The following is a 13,341-nucleotide window of genomic DNA, read 5'->3' as shown; positions in this document are numbered from 1 at the left end:
TCAGCCAAAGGACAGAGAGAGAAGCAAGCTAATTGCTCTATCTTTTAAAATGAATATCTTCTTACTGTCTACATCTTCCCTAAAGTGAGTGTTATGGGGACAAGTTTCCCAACCTGAGACTATGGATATCTTGGAATCCTTGAGAGGGGACCAGAACACTGAAACTGTGGTTTCAGGGAGCTAAAAGCTGATGCTAGCAACGAGAGGATTTTTGACTGCTCTGTAAATGAAATCGCTCGTCCTTCCTTTGGGATTCAGCTGGACAGTGACTTCTGCTGTCTATCCTAGCATGGGCTCTGAAAGAGCCCCGTACTTGGGGAGGGAAGTCCTTACTTTTTGTAATGGACTTTCTTCTAGTGAATATGGTCCTATATGCCTATAATTGTTTTATGAAATTAATAGAATTTGCTCCTATGAAACGAAAGGACCTGCTATGGACCTAGAGTGACAAAGGCGCTGAGCCAAAGCATTAAACTCTCTGTGCGGCGTGACGCACAGAATTGCCTTTTCATTTCATGTTAAGTGAGGTCGGAGGCAGACAAGGCAGGTGGCTGGAGGCACTGAGGAGGTTGGCTGTTCCAATGGACTGTGGTAAACGAACGTGGCTGTTGGTTTTAATATCCTAGGGAGAAAAACAAACAGCTCATTACCATGGTCACATTTACACATCCTTCAGAGCTGCCCAAATGAAAAGGGCCATAGCAGTTAAATCTCTCCAAGGAGGTGCTTCTTCTGTAACCCATAAGACCAGCCCAGGCACCATCAGCTAGAGGGCCCAGAAATGAAGGAATAGCCTGAATTGGAGAAGAGAGATCTCCCCCCCCCCATGAATAATCACAGTGCTCCAAAAGGCGGCATCATATAGAGGGTATTAAGAAGCAGAAGGCTCGCTCTGTCTTGCCTGTCGCACTTACTTGGCAATGTACATCTTATTGGAGAAGGACTCCGACTTCGAGACATCTGAAAACATGAAAGGGGAATGTGAATTAAACAAGACAGAGCTCAGAGGGCAGATCCCTGGGACATGGGTGAGTCTTTAAAGCAGCCAGGGAGTTTCTCTGAGGCACTGCATCACATGAGTCTTCCTAGGCTTTTTAAGAAAATGCACATCCAATTTGGTTTAAATTATATTGGTGGTTGGAAGTTGGGTTCGATGGTTTAAGAGAGAAAACTTTAACATGATTAAAAATTTGGCTTAATGGGAGAGAATCTTTTCAACACAATTAACCAACAAAAGCTAAAATTATGACATAAACTCAAAAACTCTTTATAAGATGAGGGAGGGGGACTTGATCGGGGGAAGGGGAGGGAAATGGGAGGCGGTGGCGGGGAGGAGGCAGAAATCTTTAATAAATAAATTAATTAATTAAAAAATTAAAAAAAAGTTTTCATGTGTCCAAATCCTGCCCTACGAAGGAAGGTCTGAGCATCCACAAAAGAATGCTTTTCAAATCTTACCATTACCTTCCCTAAGCAGAAACTACCACTCTGTGACCTCACGCCTGGTACCAACTACAAGCCGGTTTCCTGTTGTGTACTCTCAAACGTGTTAGATAAATACATACTGTCCAAGGTGGAATCTGTTCTGTGGAGATCGTAGCCTTAATTAAGCCTAAAAGGCAGACCAATCAAACTATTCACATTTCCTCTTGGAGGTGCCTAGCTTTGTTGAAGGAAGAGAGAGAGAGAGAGAGAGAGAGAGAGAGAGAGAGAGAGATGGGCGGAGAAAGGAGGTTGGCTCAGTTTCACCTTTGAGAATATATGTTAACGTCCTCAACTACACTTGGGTCTATCTTGCTCTCCCTGAGCAGAGAATGGTAAAGAAAAGAGGATTCAGACATGTCTCAGGACTCGGTGCAGAAGACATTCCCCTTGCATAAAATTTCTACTGAGAATCCAGAGTTCAAGTCTTCAGGGCTGGCGAAGCATCTACTAATACTAGCCTGTCCACTACTCTCTCCTGTGATGCACCGTTTCCTCTTGGGATGGGGAGACGTCCCATTATGATGCTGCCAAGGTTCCCCTTTTTCTTTATCGGGTCACTAACCTTCTTCACACACTTATTCATTTATGTAATTAAGTCTTATAAAAACCCCAATAGCAAAAGGACCGTGTCCATGGTGGGTCTTTCCCACGTCCCTAGCATTTCTTCCGTGGTTTGCTTCCTCTGTAACATCAGATCGTTCTAAAAGACCAACTCAAATGCCAGCTTTTATGCCGTTTCCTCACCACCTCCAGGTTTTTACGTCACAGACTATATTACACCACATCACCCATGGTCCTCTCAACTTGATCTGCATCATGACCGTCCGACTAAGTTGTTCACGTGACACTGATCCTCCTAGATGGTGACCCATTCGTGGAGAAGACCGCATTTGGTTATTTTTGTGTCCCTCTCACATCTGGCCTTCGAGTTATGCTGGAGAAGGGACCTACAGGAGGGATAACGGATGCTTGCTAAACTCCGAGGTGATGGTGGGTCTGTTCTGCTTGGTTCTGCAGAGGAAGCCCTGCCACTGCATTGCCAGAGACATTTGGGAGATGTGAGGTATTGCCACCTGTAGTTCTCCTTCGCTACTCTCTCCTGGTGAACAAGGTCAAACTCACACAGAAAGGATCTCCATTTAAAGGAACGGTGGATCGGTAGCCTGTCTATCTTGGTCCAGCCCCACAGTCAACAGATGCTGACCAAATCTTATTTGGTGACTAATAATGTTGAGTTATTGTGATGTTTTTTAAGGATGCAAATAGTGAGAGTTTCCAGAAATATTTTTATGTTATTTTTTTAAATTTAAATAGATTAGTAATCTTTCTAAGGATTAATATGCAAAGAAGCTAATTTTATCTTTTCTACTTGGAATTTGGAGACAAATTGATACTCTAACTGCCCATTAGGAAGTACTTCAAGCTGGACGCTAAGTAATCCCTCCAACTCATGTGCTGATTTGGGGCCTGTGTTCAGGTCTGTGACTCAAGTGCCGCACGTCCATCTGTCTGTTCTCTAACAGCCTGCTCAAGGGTGAAAAGAATAAAACGCTTAAATGAGCAAAGTCCTTTATTCCTTGAAAGACCTAAACAGGAAAACTGGAAAGACAAGCGCTTCTAATTTTCTCTAGGCTGCTACATTGCTTAGCCATAGTTATGTAAAAGAGAAAAATCCCTTAGGGGTTGGGTCAGGGCAATCACCTCTCTTTCTACCTATGGATTCGCAAACACCCCTTGCACAGGAAAGTATCACTGTAGGTTTTCTGCACCAACGATTTGACAGGAATGTACCGTGCTTAATCCAATGCGGCTACGAGGGCAGACGGGGCTTAAACTCCGGCTGCGGCAGCGAGCTACAGGTCGCACAGAACTCCACTGAGGAAAGAGAAAGAGGCAGAGAAAGAGTAATGAGTTTATGAAAGCAGGTATGACTCGCCCCAGGCTTTCTGACAGGACGGCTCTTTCCCTCGTCACCAGTGTGACGTCCCTAGTATTTCCTGCGACACAGTATTGGGAAAGAACTTCTCCCGTAAAATCCCATTATAATGAACTTGAGGGTATCCACATTCTGTAAGCTGTTAGACATCACATTTGGCTTTGGGATTCAAGGCTGTTTGTTCACTGTAAGTATCTACCATGTAAATGAAGCTCTGGAGTCATATAGCTACAGAATAAATCAGTCTCGCTGAACTCGGTGAGAGGCCTCTGCTGGAGAGCTACTGAGTCCAGATGAAGAAAATTATACTCCAAGCACATGGGAGATGTACTGTTTCAATTGTGTGTCAGTGAAAAAGGGCAAATGTGTGCTCGTGGGAGAGGAGATCAATAGGCAAAAGCTATTTGACAGGATCGTAAAAACTGCAATTGAGGAAAAAGAAAAACCTGTGACCGAGTCACCTCCTTCCCTTCCAAATTGCACTTTGTTAGTAAAATTTTCCTAACAGAGGGTTGTAAGGGCAAGAATCCTGTGTTATAAAAATGTTCACTGGAGAGCATATGTGTTGTCAGATGGACAAAATCCATTTTTCATAAGCTCAACTTCTGAAACACAAAACATTTTTATGGAGATAGTTTCACTACAATGGGATTTTAACTTGTAAAATAACACAAACATTCTAAGCTTTTTAAAATAAACTTCTCTATTCTGCTATGTGCAGCCTCAAAGCCCCACCGCTTTCACCCAGTTCAGAAAACAGGGCTTAAAACCACCACCTTGGCTTTGCTCTGGACCAAGGAACCCCCTTCAGAATTCACCTAGTTCTCTCTAGGAAAGGATGAGGTGGATAATACATCACGGTCTATGCATACCCAAGGTCCCTGTGGCCACGAATCCCAGCACACAAACTCCCTACTCTTACACACACACACACACACACACACACACACACACACACACGCAAGACTCCATTTGGGAGGTTTTCAATTTTTTAAGATGTTCAAAACATCTCTAACTAAGAACTATAAGAAACACCCCTTCAAAGCAAATAGTTCCTGTCTCCCCACCCCCTCTGCCCCATTTTCTTCCATCCTTCCCTTCCCTATACATCATACCAAGGAGAGAAAAACAGGATACATGTATAATTTCCCCCAAATGAAGAATTAGGAATGTCAGAATATCTGTAAGACGGAGTAGATAAATGAGTCATGGCTAACTCCATCTTTAGACAGAAGAGCAGCAACGAAGTCACTGCCAGGGAATTGCAAAGAATTGTGGGACAGTCCAAAAATCAGACCACTGTTTTTTCCCTTCTCCTTTGTATGAAATCTTATCAAACTCTATCAACTCCTTTTATAGAATCTTTGGGTTTATAAATGTTCTCGAACTTGTGAATCAAACACTGGGGATGAACTGTCACTATGCAAGGCCACCGTACAAAAGCCCCTCTCTTGGTGACAGCTTCTCCCTTCATGATGACACAGTCATTCTCCATGAGAGCAGGCCACACGTGATAAAAGACCAAGGGGGCAGTGAAATCCGAGTCATAGCTGCGGCGGTACCTGTGGAAATGCACAAGAGAACACAGAAGGTAAGAAACTGCTTTTCCATGGTAGGGATCAAACCCAGAGATTTGCGCGTGCTAGACATACATAATACCGCTGGGGCAGGGCCACCAGCTGGAAGTTAAGCATTTTGTAGCAAAGCTAGGAGAAACTCAACTGAAGAGTTCAGTTTTGACTGGGCTTAGATTTGAAAAGGGCCCAGATCCTCATTCTGTGGGTAAGGAGATGGACACGTCGTTAGAACAAAAAACAGAAACAGTTAGCCTCTGGCACAGACTTGCTATGAACACACGTCAACAAACTTCATCCCGTCTCTAGTCTTCTCAGAATCCTAAGAGCTCTAAGTCTAGAAAATGCTAGAGGCATAGACAAAGTCCTCTGAGGCTCTCTACAATATCTCTCATGCTATCTCTGTGAACAAAACAATAAATCTAGGTGAATGTTTACATGGACAGATTGAAATGTGACTCACTGGTCACATCTAAAGAGGAACCATCAGCAGATCAATTAGTATCAGAATGAAGATGCTGGGGGCTCTCTCACAATTTTTTCTGTTTATGGATATTTTGTGGTATGAATGTCTGGGCTCTATGCCCATGCGGTGCCTGAGGAGGTCAGATCCTCTGGAGCTGGAGTTACAGACGGTTGTGGGATGCTGAGAATTGAACCCTGTTCTTTGTTCATCTCTGCAGTCCTCTTTCTTCATCTGATGACAAGTCAACGTATTTGTCAGTGACTTGGGTAACATGTAGAAAAACTTGCTCAAAGGCAGGCAGAAAAAACCCAAAACATAGATGACGGCACCCCATAAAATAGCTCAATAGGCTGGAACAGTAAGCCAGGGGTAAGAAGACAACGCAGTGTGAGCACACGAGAGCGTGCAAGGTGGAGTGTGGAAAGCGTGTTAGCACAAACAGAGGAAACACGGGTTTAGGCAAAACACAAACAGCGAACAGTAAGAGCAAGCTTATTTACTTGAAATGGGCAAATGCCATTTTCATAATAAAAAACGTCTGTAATTTAGTTACATTGGTAGACAGGGATAAATAGGGATGAAATAGTGCTAGTCCCTCGTTGTTGACCACTTCAATCTAGGTTCCTTTATCCAATTTTTTGATTCTTCCTTTCAAAGGAAAACTCAACAGAGCTCAGTGCTCAGGCCAAGGATCAGAGCTATTTGTCAAGGAGTCCCCAGCCCACATCATGGGAAAAACTGTGATGCCGTGAGGCCAAGGAAAGGATTTCAGGAATACTTCCCGAGAAAGGATGCCAGGTACTAAGTGCTCTAATGTGTTCTGTGACTTTCCAAAACACTCTGCCCCCTTGTATTCAAGTGGCATTGCTTCAGGACCCAGCAGATACCAGGGTCACAAGATGTTCATGTGCCTTATATAAAATGGTCTCAAAGGCTGAGTATGTGGTGTAAACATGTAATTCTAACACTTGAGAGGCTAAGGCAGAAGGATTGAGTTTAGAGCCATTCTTATGTAGTTAATGAGCTCCAGGCTAGCTTGAGCTATGTAGTAAGACTGAAATAGATAAATAGATAAATAGATAGATGATTGATAGATAGATACATACATACATACATATAGATTTATAGATAGAGTGATAGATATGTAGATAGATAGATAGATAGATAGATAGATAGATAGATAGATAGATAGATAGATAGATAATAGATAGATAGGTAGATAGATAGATAGATACATACATACATACATAATAGATACATAGATAGATGATAGACAGATAATGTTACATTTTCATATAACCTATGGAACTTATCTGCATACTTTAAGTCACATCTAGATTGTTTAGCAATACCTAATACAATGTTAATGAGATATGACAATTATTAGTCTATACTGTTTAAGAGATGATAAGGAAAAATAGTTTATATATGTTCAGGTTTTTTTCCCCTCATATTTTAAACCCCTGGCTGGTTCACTCAACAGATAGGGACCTCTAGACACAGAGGGACAACAATAGAATCACATTCAATTATAGTTAGGAACTCTAATCTCAACTGCTCGGCCTTCTAGGTTTCCTCTGGTTAAAAGCATGTGATGGAGAGACCCACAGTTACCTGATGTGGGAATGATTTCTTATTAATAAAAAAACTGCCTAGGCCCATTTCATAGGCCAGCCCTTAGGTAGGCGGAGAAAACAGAACAGGATGCTGGGAGAAAGAAGCTGGGCAGTGAGTCGCCATGATTGTCCCACTGCAGACAGACGCAGGCTAAGATCATTCCTGGTAAGCCAGCTTGTGGACTACACAGAATAATAGAAATGGGTTAGATCAATATGTAAGAGCTAGTCAATAAGAGGCTGGAACTAATGGGTCAGGCAGTGATTAAAAGAATACAGTTTCCGTGTAATTATTTCGGGACATAAGCTAAACTAGCCATGTGGGTGGCAGGGTGCAGGGGACGCAGCCCCGCAGCTCTTATTTCAACAGTTACCCACAAACCAAAGTGGGTGACCATCTAATGATAATACCCGTATTCCAAAGAAGAAGGAAAATAAAGATGGAAGGTGGTAAGAATCTCTGCAGAGAAAAGGACCCAACTGAAGGGCAATGTTCACACATCCAGCTCTTCTGGAGTGGATACACACTGGGAACAGTGACCTAAAAGACACTAGAACATGAATCAAGACATAGAATCAAGAGCATGGATGAAACTAAGCAGAAAACCCATTCTTGTGGTGAGACAAAGATGCGTGGTTTCCCTCATCAGTAAGCGTTCAGGAAAGCTGGGCAGCCTGAACTATGGCTAAAACAAAGACCCAGAGTTCATATTCCTAAGCACTCACGACATGCCTGGCACCATCCTCAACACTCTATCTGAGTGATCTTAGCTAGCCTTCTACAGGCCTGGGAATGAAGCATTACAGACCCCACTCCTTGAAAGAGAAGAGGCCTGAAGAACAGAAAAATAAAGGACCATTCCCAAGATCACAGCGTGACTAGGTAGAGTCAGGATTTAGATCTAGGCAGCTTGAGGCCAGAGCTGGCCTTCCTAACCTAGCTTGGCCTCTCCTCAGGTAATCTCCAGCTATAGATAAGATCTTGCCAAATCTCAGGGAATGTTTCAGCTTATTTCAGCTTCTTCTGATTAGAAGAATATTTGCCGTGTGAAATTTGGTAGAATCTAATGGTTCTAGACCGGAGTCCGGCACACCGGTGTGCATGGAGTATGCCTGCTGTTCATGAACCACAAGCCTCCCAAGCGCCATGCTGCAACCACAGCAGAAAACAGCACACACCTTGGTGAAGATGTGTGCACCCCTAACAGATGCCTGGACTGCATCTGAGTTGATGGTGCACCGGTGTCTCTGAGCATCAACCTTTGACCTCCTCAAGAGTGTCCGTCTGCACACATATACACACACATGCATATACCGTACACAATAATAGTAATAATAATATTTTTTGTTTTGGTTTTTCGAGACAGGGTTTCTCTGTAGCTTTGGAGCCTTTCCTGGAACTAGCTCTTATAGACCAGGCTGGCCTCGAACTCACAGAGCTCCACCTGCCTCTGCCTCCCAAAGGCAGGGATTAAAGGCATGCGCCACCACTGCCTTGCATTTTTTTTAATTTCCAATGATCCAGCAAGGCTCCAGGCAACTCCTTAGGTCTCCCAAAAGCTAGTATATTCAGTGAAGAATGAGCCCAAGGAGGATCCAGATGATGGTACAAAGAAACTCATGGCACAGGAGTGGCTACTGATCTCTCTACCCATGGTTCTTTCCCATCCATCTTCCCAGGGAGCAGAGACAGTGAGCATCTTTTAGCACCTGCTCCTGTGTCTCTTACTTGCAATCATTAAAGACTTCTCCATCGGCCCCAAATGCGATATCTAGCGGTGGATCCAAGGACTGCATTGCAAAGGCAATACAGCATATCTCCTGGATGAAGTCACTGAGGACACAGAAGTCAACTTCAGGAGGGAATGAGATCTTGGGGTTGACGTTCATGGCACGGATCACATCCTGAAAAACAAATGATGGCGTCGATTGGCGGTGACATCCAGAGGATTCTCAGCATCATGTGACTGATGGGAGATGGGAAAGAGCATGTGAATGAAATACGTGGATCCAAAGGGGGGCAGGTGTACCAGGAGGAGAAGGTTGCTGCTGCTGCTCACTAGGGAAAAAAGAGAGAAGACACAGCAGAAACAAACCAACAGCAAGAAGAATCCCTCTTTAAAAAACTGAAGGAAAAAAATTTTTAAAAAAAACTGAAGGAAGAGGTCCATCGTGCTTATTAGTTCATATGTGTGTGGGGGTACATGTTATTATGCATGTGAGCACATATGAATGTGGAGTTCATAGGTTAAAGATGGATGTCTTTCTCTGTTGCTCTCAGTCTTGTTTTTTAAGACAGGGTCTCTCACTGAACCTGATTTAGATAGGCTGTCAGGCCAGCCAATGAGTCTCAGAGATCGACCTGTCTCTGACCCCTCATGCTGTGCCACCTCATCCAGATTTTATGTGTGTACCTGGGACCTGAACTCGGGTCTTCACCCCTCCATGACAGCATTTTACCAACTGAGGCATCTTCCCTCCTGACCGTTCTTCCATGGGTAAATGTGAGAGATACCAGCCAAAAACTCTGGCTATTCCTCTACTACACAATAATGGAAGTAAAATGGCTTGCTTTTTGCGCTAGACAAATGGCCCGCCTCCTTTTGTTGGCCCCTCCCAGCAGCTGTGTGGGATAAGGAAGGATCTCTGAGGCTCCCTGTCAGAGATTAGAAAGTCAGAGCACTGAGAGCTTAAAGGACTGTGGAAGGCAACACAGCAGTCACGTGACAAAGTCAAGGGGCAACACAGTAGTCACGTGACAAAGTCAAGGCCAAATCAGTACTCATTCCTCAGAGTCCTTGCTCTTAAGAACTAAAATATTTCAACTCCCAATCTCAAAGACCCACCTAAAGGCTGGCAGTGCAAAGCTCAGAATGTTTCCCCGTAAGATGCCTGAGTAAGGAACTAGAGAGATGGCTCAGTGCGTAGAGCATTTATCACAAGCATGAGGCCCTGTATTCAAATCCCAGCACTCTCAGAAATTCGGGGTAGCTGCCTTAGCACTAAAGAGGCAGAGACAGGAGGTTCCCTGAGCAACCTGGCTAGCTAAAGTACCTAAATTAGCAAGCTCAACAAGAGACCTTGCTTGAGCAATTAGAAAGTGATCAAGGCAGAAACACAGTGTCAACCTCTGACTTCCACAGATGTGTATATACCCCACAGACACAGAGATACACACACGCACATACACACCCCACTTGCATACATATACAGAAGGAAAGCAGTCAATAAGAACTGGTTTTACAGGATAAGTTGACTGTTGTGCTCCTCCACCCCATAGACAAAATACCAAGATACGGTTGGATTCCTAAGCGGTCAGTATTCGGTATGTCATCATCAGTCACGTGCTAGTCCTCAAAAGAGACCCAACACTTACGTTAACACTGCTCTGAGCGTCATAGAGATCGAGATGACAAATGATATAGTCCAAGACTGCACACTCGAAGTCATTTGACCCCACGTGCGACGGTGTGAGCATCTTCCTCACCCGGATCTTGAAATGCCTGAACGCCATTTTAGCTACATGAAACGCCTCCTGCACGCGAAAACACAGCAAGTTTATCTGATGAGGAGGTGGAAAGGTCCAAAGAAAGGAATTAGGGGGAATTCAGAATGCAATATCAAACAGGTGTCTAGATAACCAAACACGGCTGGTCAAACATAGCTTTGACCCGTGAGATAATATGACCTTCAATGTTAAAACATTTGTAGAAATATACATGATAACACACTAATTAACTAACTCCTTAAGACAAGTAAGCATTGTGTTGGTAACTCTGGGGGGCCAAAAAGCAGCATGATGCAGACCCAGGGACCTAAGTCCTGTGCTGTGGGCACACAGTAGCGTCATGGTACCAGCCAACATGTTAAGAGAAAACACCCTGTCCCAGATTTCCCATCAAGCCTTTATCCCATACCTCTTACCCCATATCCCATATGTGGTAACACTGACAATAACAATAACACTGACTTGTTTTCTCAGGCTTCAGCCAAATCCCTTTAACCAAATCACAAAGTAGCTTTAACCAAATCACTCTTGGTTACATAAACTAGGGCCTGGCAAGATTCTCTTAGGAAGAACCAAATGGTAAATGCTTTAGGCCTCACTGGCTACAATTTCTGGCACGGATTAATTTTTATCACACCTCTTTAAAAGTATAAACTCGTTCTTCCTTCTTAGCAGTGGGCAGTGCTTCAGAAACGAGCCAGAAGTGGCCCGTGCACATAGCTTGCTGACCTTTGACATAAATGAATAGACCCAGGATTTCTGATATGTCTGCTCTCACACTAACAAGATGGGCTGCTGTAGGCTCTTATCACAAAAGGTACACTATCGGTTGATTTGACGTGAACCCATTTGAGACAGTCCTGTGTTGAGTGATGGACACTGCAATAAATGTCTGCCCAACATAAGTGCTAATAGTATATTTGATAGTTCACAGTTTTTAAAAAAAAAATGAATAGCTCCCAAATATAGTTAATGAAAGGATGAGAGGGAAGGAAGGGCGGACTGGAATCCCCTCTCCCCAGTACCAGCCTTTTAAGATTGCACCGTTCATTTGGTGTTGGATCTCCCACTGCCCCAAGAACCCGAAGTCCAGCTGCAGATGTCACATTTACCACTGTGGCGATGTAAATGATCCGCTGCACCGTCTCTGCCCTGTCGATGCAACGCCGCAGCAAGCACTGTGCGTCCAGACGGGCCTGGGAATAGGCATCGCTGAATCGGGACAGGAGAGCCGCTTTGCGAGCCACGCTGGACATTTTGGACCGGTTTGGGGACGGGCTTCTGACCTTGGCCATTGCGGTGCAGGGGCTGTTGGACCTGCTGCGGCTGCGGCTGCGGCCTCGGCTAGGGCTATAGCAGATAGGGCTAGGAGACCGGCTCCTCACTGACCTGCAGGTGAACAAGAATCAGCGGGGCAAGACTGGAACTCACTCTTCCCTCGTCCCTGGACTTCTTGAGCTCTTAGTCTTCTCCGCACACACTTCACAAATGACACACTAATACCCTACAGCCTCTCACATGTGGGCAGGCAGAGGGTCTGTGGGGACGTCCTCCCCGCTAGGAGTAGGCATTTTTTTCTCCAAGGGCCCCAGAAATGGGAAAGAATACTCCATATTTCCCCAGCGAATTAGTAATCACAAAGCCCTTTCATCATGAGAACCTTGGGTTCAGTCGCCCAGTGTCTCCAACTTTGACTGCTGAGCATTTTACAAAGAGGGAACCGGAAGTCCTCGAGGACCAACTGGAGGTGCCACCACCAAATGAGGACCGGAGTTAGCATGCAAGTCAGATGCTGGAGTTTCTTAAACTGACCTTGAAGTCCTAACACAGCATCCAAGTACTTCCCAGGACCTTGTGATTGAAACTGGGCTGCTATCAAGAGCAAAGTAAATATTAGAGGTCACACCGGTCAGCGCCACGGCAATGAGGCTGCGATGAAAAGTCTTACAGAAGGAACTAGGCAAGTACGAGAGTGAAGCAGCCATCCAGTCAGCCTACGCTGTGAGTGGGGACTGTCACCGTCCTTCCTGGTGTTGCCCGTTCCTGTGGGGCAAACACTTCCACTACTTGCATTGGCTGATCAGCTCCAGTCAATATTGGCACTGCACAGAGGAAGAGAGCCTCCGCAAACGAAGGACTCATGGAGGCAAATGGGGACAGGCACGGAGCCAATGCTTCAATAACCTCACTCAAGAGGTGCTAGAGGAGACTGGAGCAAGTGAGAAACTGCAGTGTTGGCGCCACAGCTGCTTTGTCCTCACTTACTTATCTCCCCATCGGGTTGAACAGCAGGGATTTCATGAAAACAACCTACGCACGGCCCATCAACAGAGAGAGAGAGAAGAGAGGTGTGGTGCCTCTTCACACCTCGTATTCCACCACTCGAGACACTGAGGCAGGAGGATGGCAAATCTCACACCAGTTCTGATTACATAGTGAAAGGCAGGCCAATCTTGGCTACAAAATGGGACTGTGGCTCAAGGGGAAATTGCAGTGCAGTAAAATGAACCACCATCTCTAGCCACTGGACACAGGACACCTGGGCTTCTTTCAACGTATACTATCCATTGAAGAAACAGCTCACACAAGCCTGGTTTCAAAGCCAAGACACCACCTTCTTAAGTTCTCAGGCATTTTTCCTGGATAGAAGGTGCAAGTTCAGGGGCTGGAGAGATGGCTCAGCGGTTAAGAGCACTGACTGTTCTTCCAGAGGTCCTGAGTTCAATTCCCAGCAACCACATGGTGGCTCACAACCA

At 44.8% G+C, this 13,341-nt stretch overlaps 1 protein-coding gene across 3 annotated transcripts in view; it reads right to left on the bottom strand.

The window, feature by feature from the left end:
* Positions 1–469: 469 nt before the first annotated feature.
* Spata18 (spermatogenesis associated 18) overlaps positions 470–13,341 on the bottom strand; it is a 31,368-nt gene continuing 18,496 nt past the window's right edge. For 2 of the 3 annotated variants that reach the window (XM_026784975.1, XM_026784976.1), the window contains 7 exons: positions 11,698–11,974; positions 10,454–10,612; positions 8,807–8,982; positions 4,860–4,983; positions 3,277–3,360; positions 915–960; positions 470–622 (listed from right to left, as the gene is read on the bottom strand). In XM_026784975.1, coding sequence (XP_026640776.1) covers positions 615–622; positions 915–960; positions 3,277–3,360; positions 4,860–4,983; positions 8,807–8,982; positions 10,454–10,612; positions 11,698–11,974 — 874 coding nt within the window. In that variant the 3' untranslated portion in view covers positions 470–614. Of the gene's footprint in view, positions 623–914; positions 961–3,186; positions 3,361–4,859; positions 4,984–8,806; positions 8,983–10,453; positions 10,613–11,697; positions 11,975–13,341 lie in introns of all 3 variants that reach the window. The other variant, XR_003378046.1, reaches the window with a different exon arrangement.

This window comes from Microtus ochrogaster, linkage group LG1 (genome assembly GCF_000317375.1).
Source record: "Microtus ochrogaster isolate Prairie Vole_2 linkage group LG1, MicOch1.0, whole genome shotgun sequence".
Taxonomy (NCBI): domain Eukaryota; kingdom Metazoa; phylum Chordata; class Mammalia; order Rodentia; family Cricetidae; genus Microtus; species Microtus ochrogaster.
Note: the sequence above shows the minus strand (reverse complement) of the source record. Positions and strands in the feature narration are given on the sequence as shown.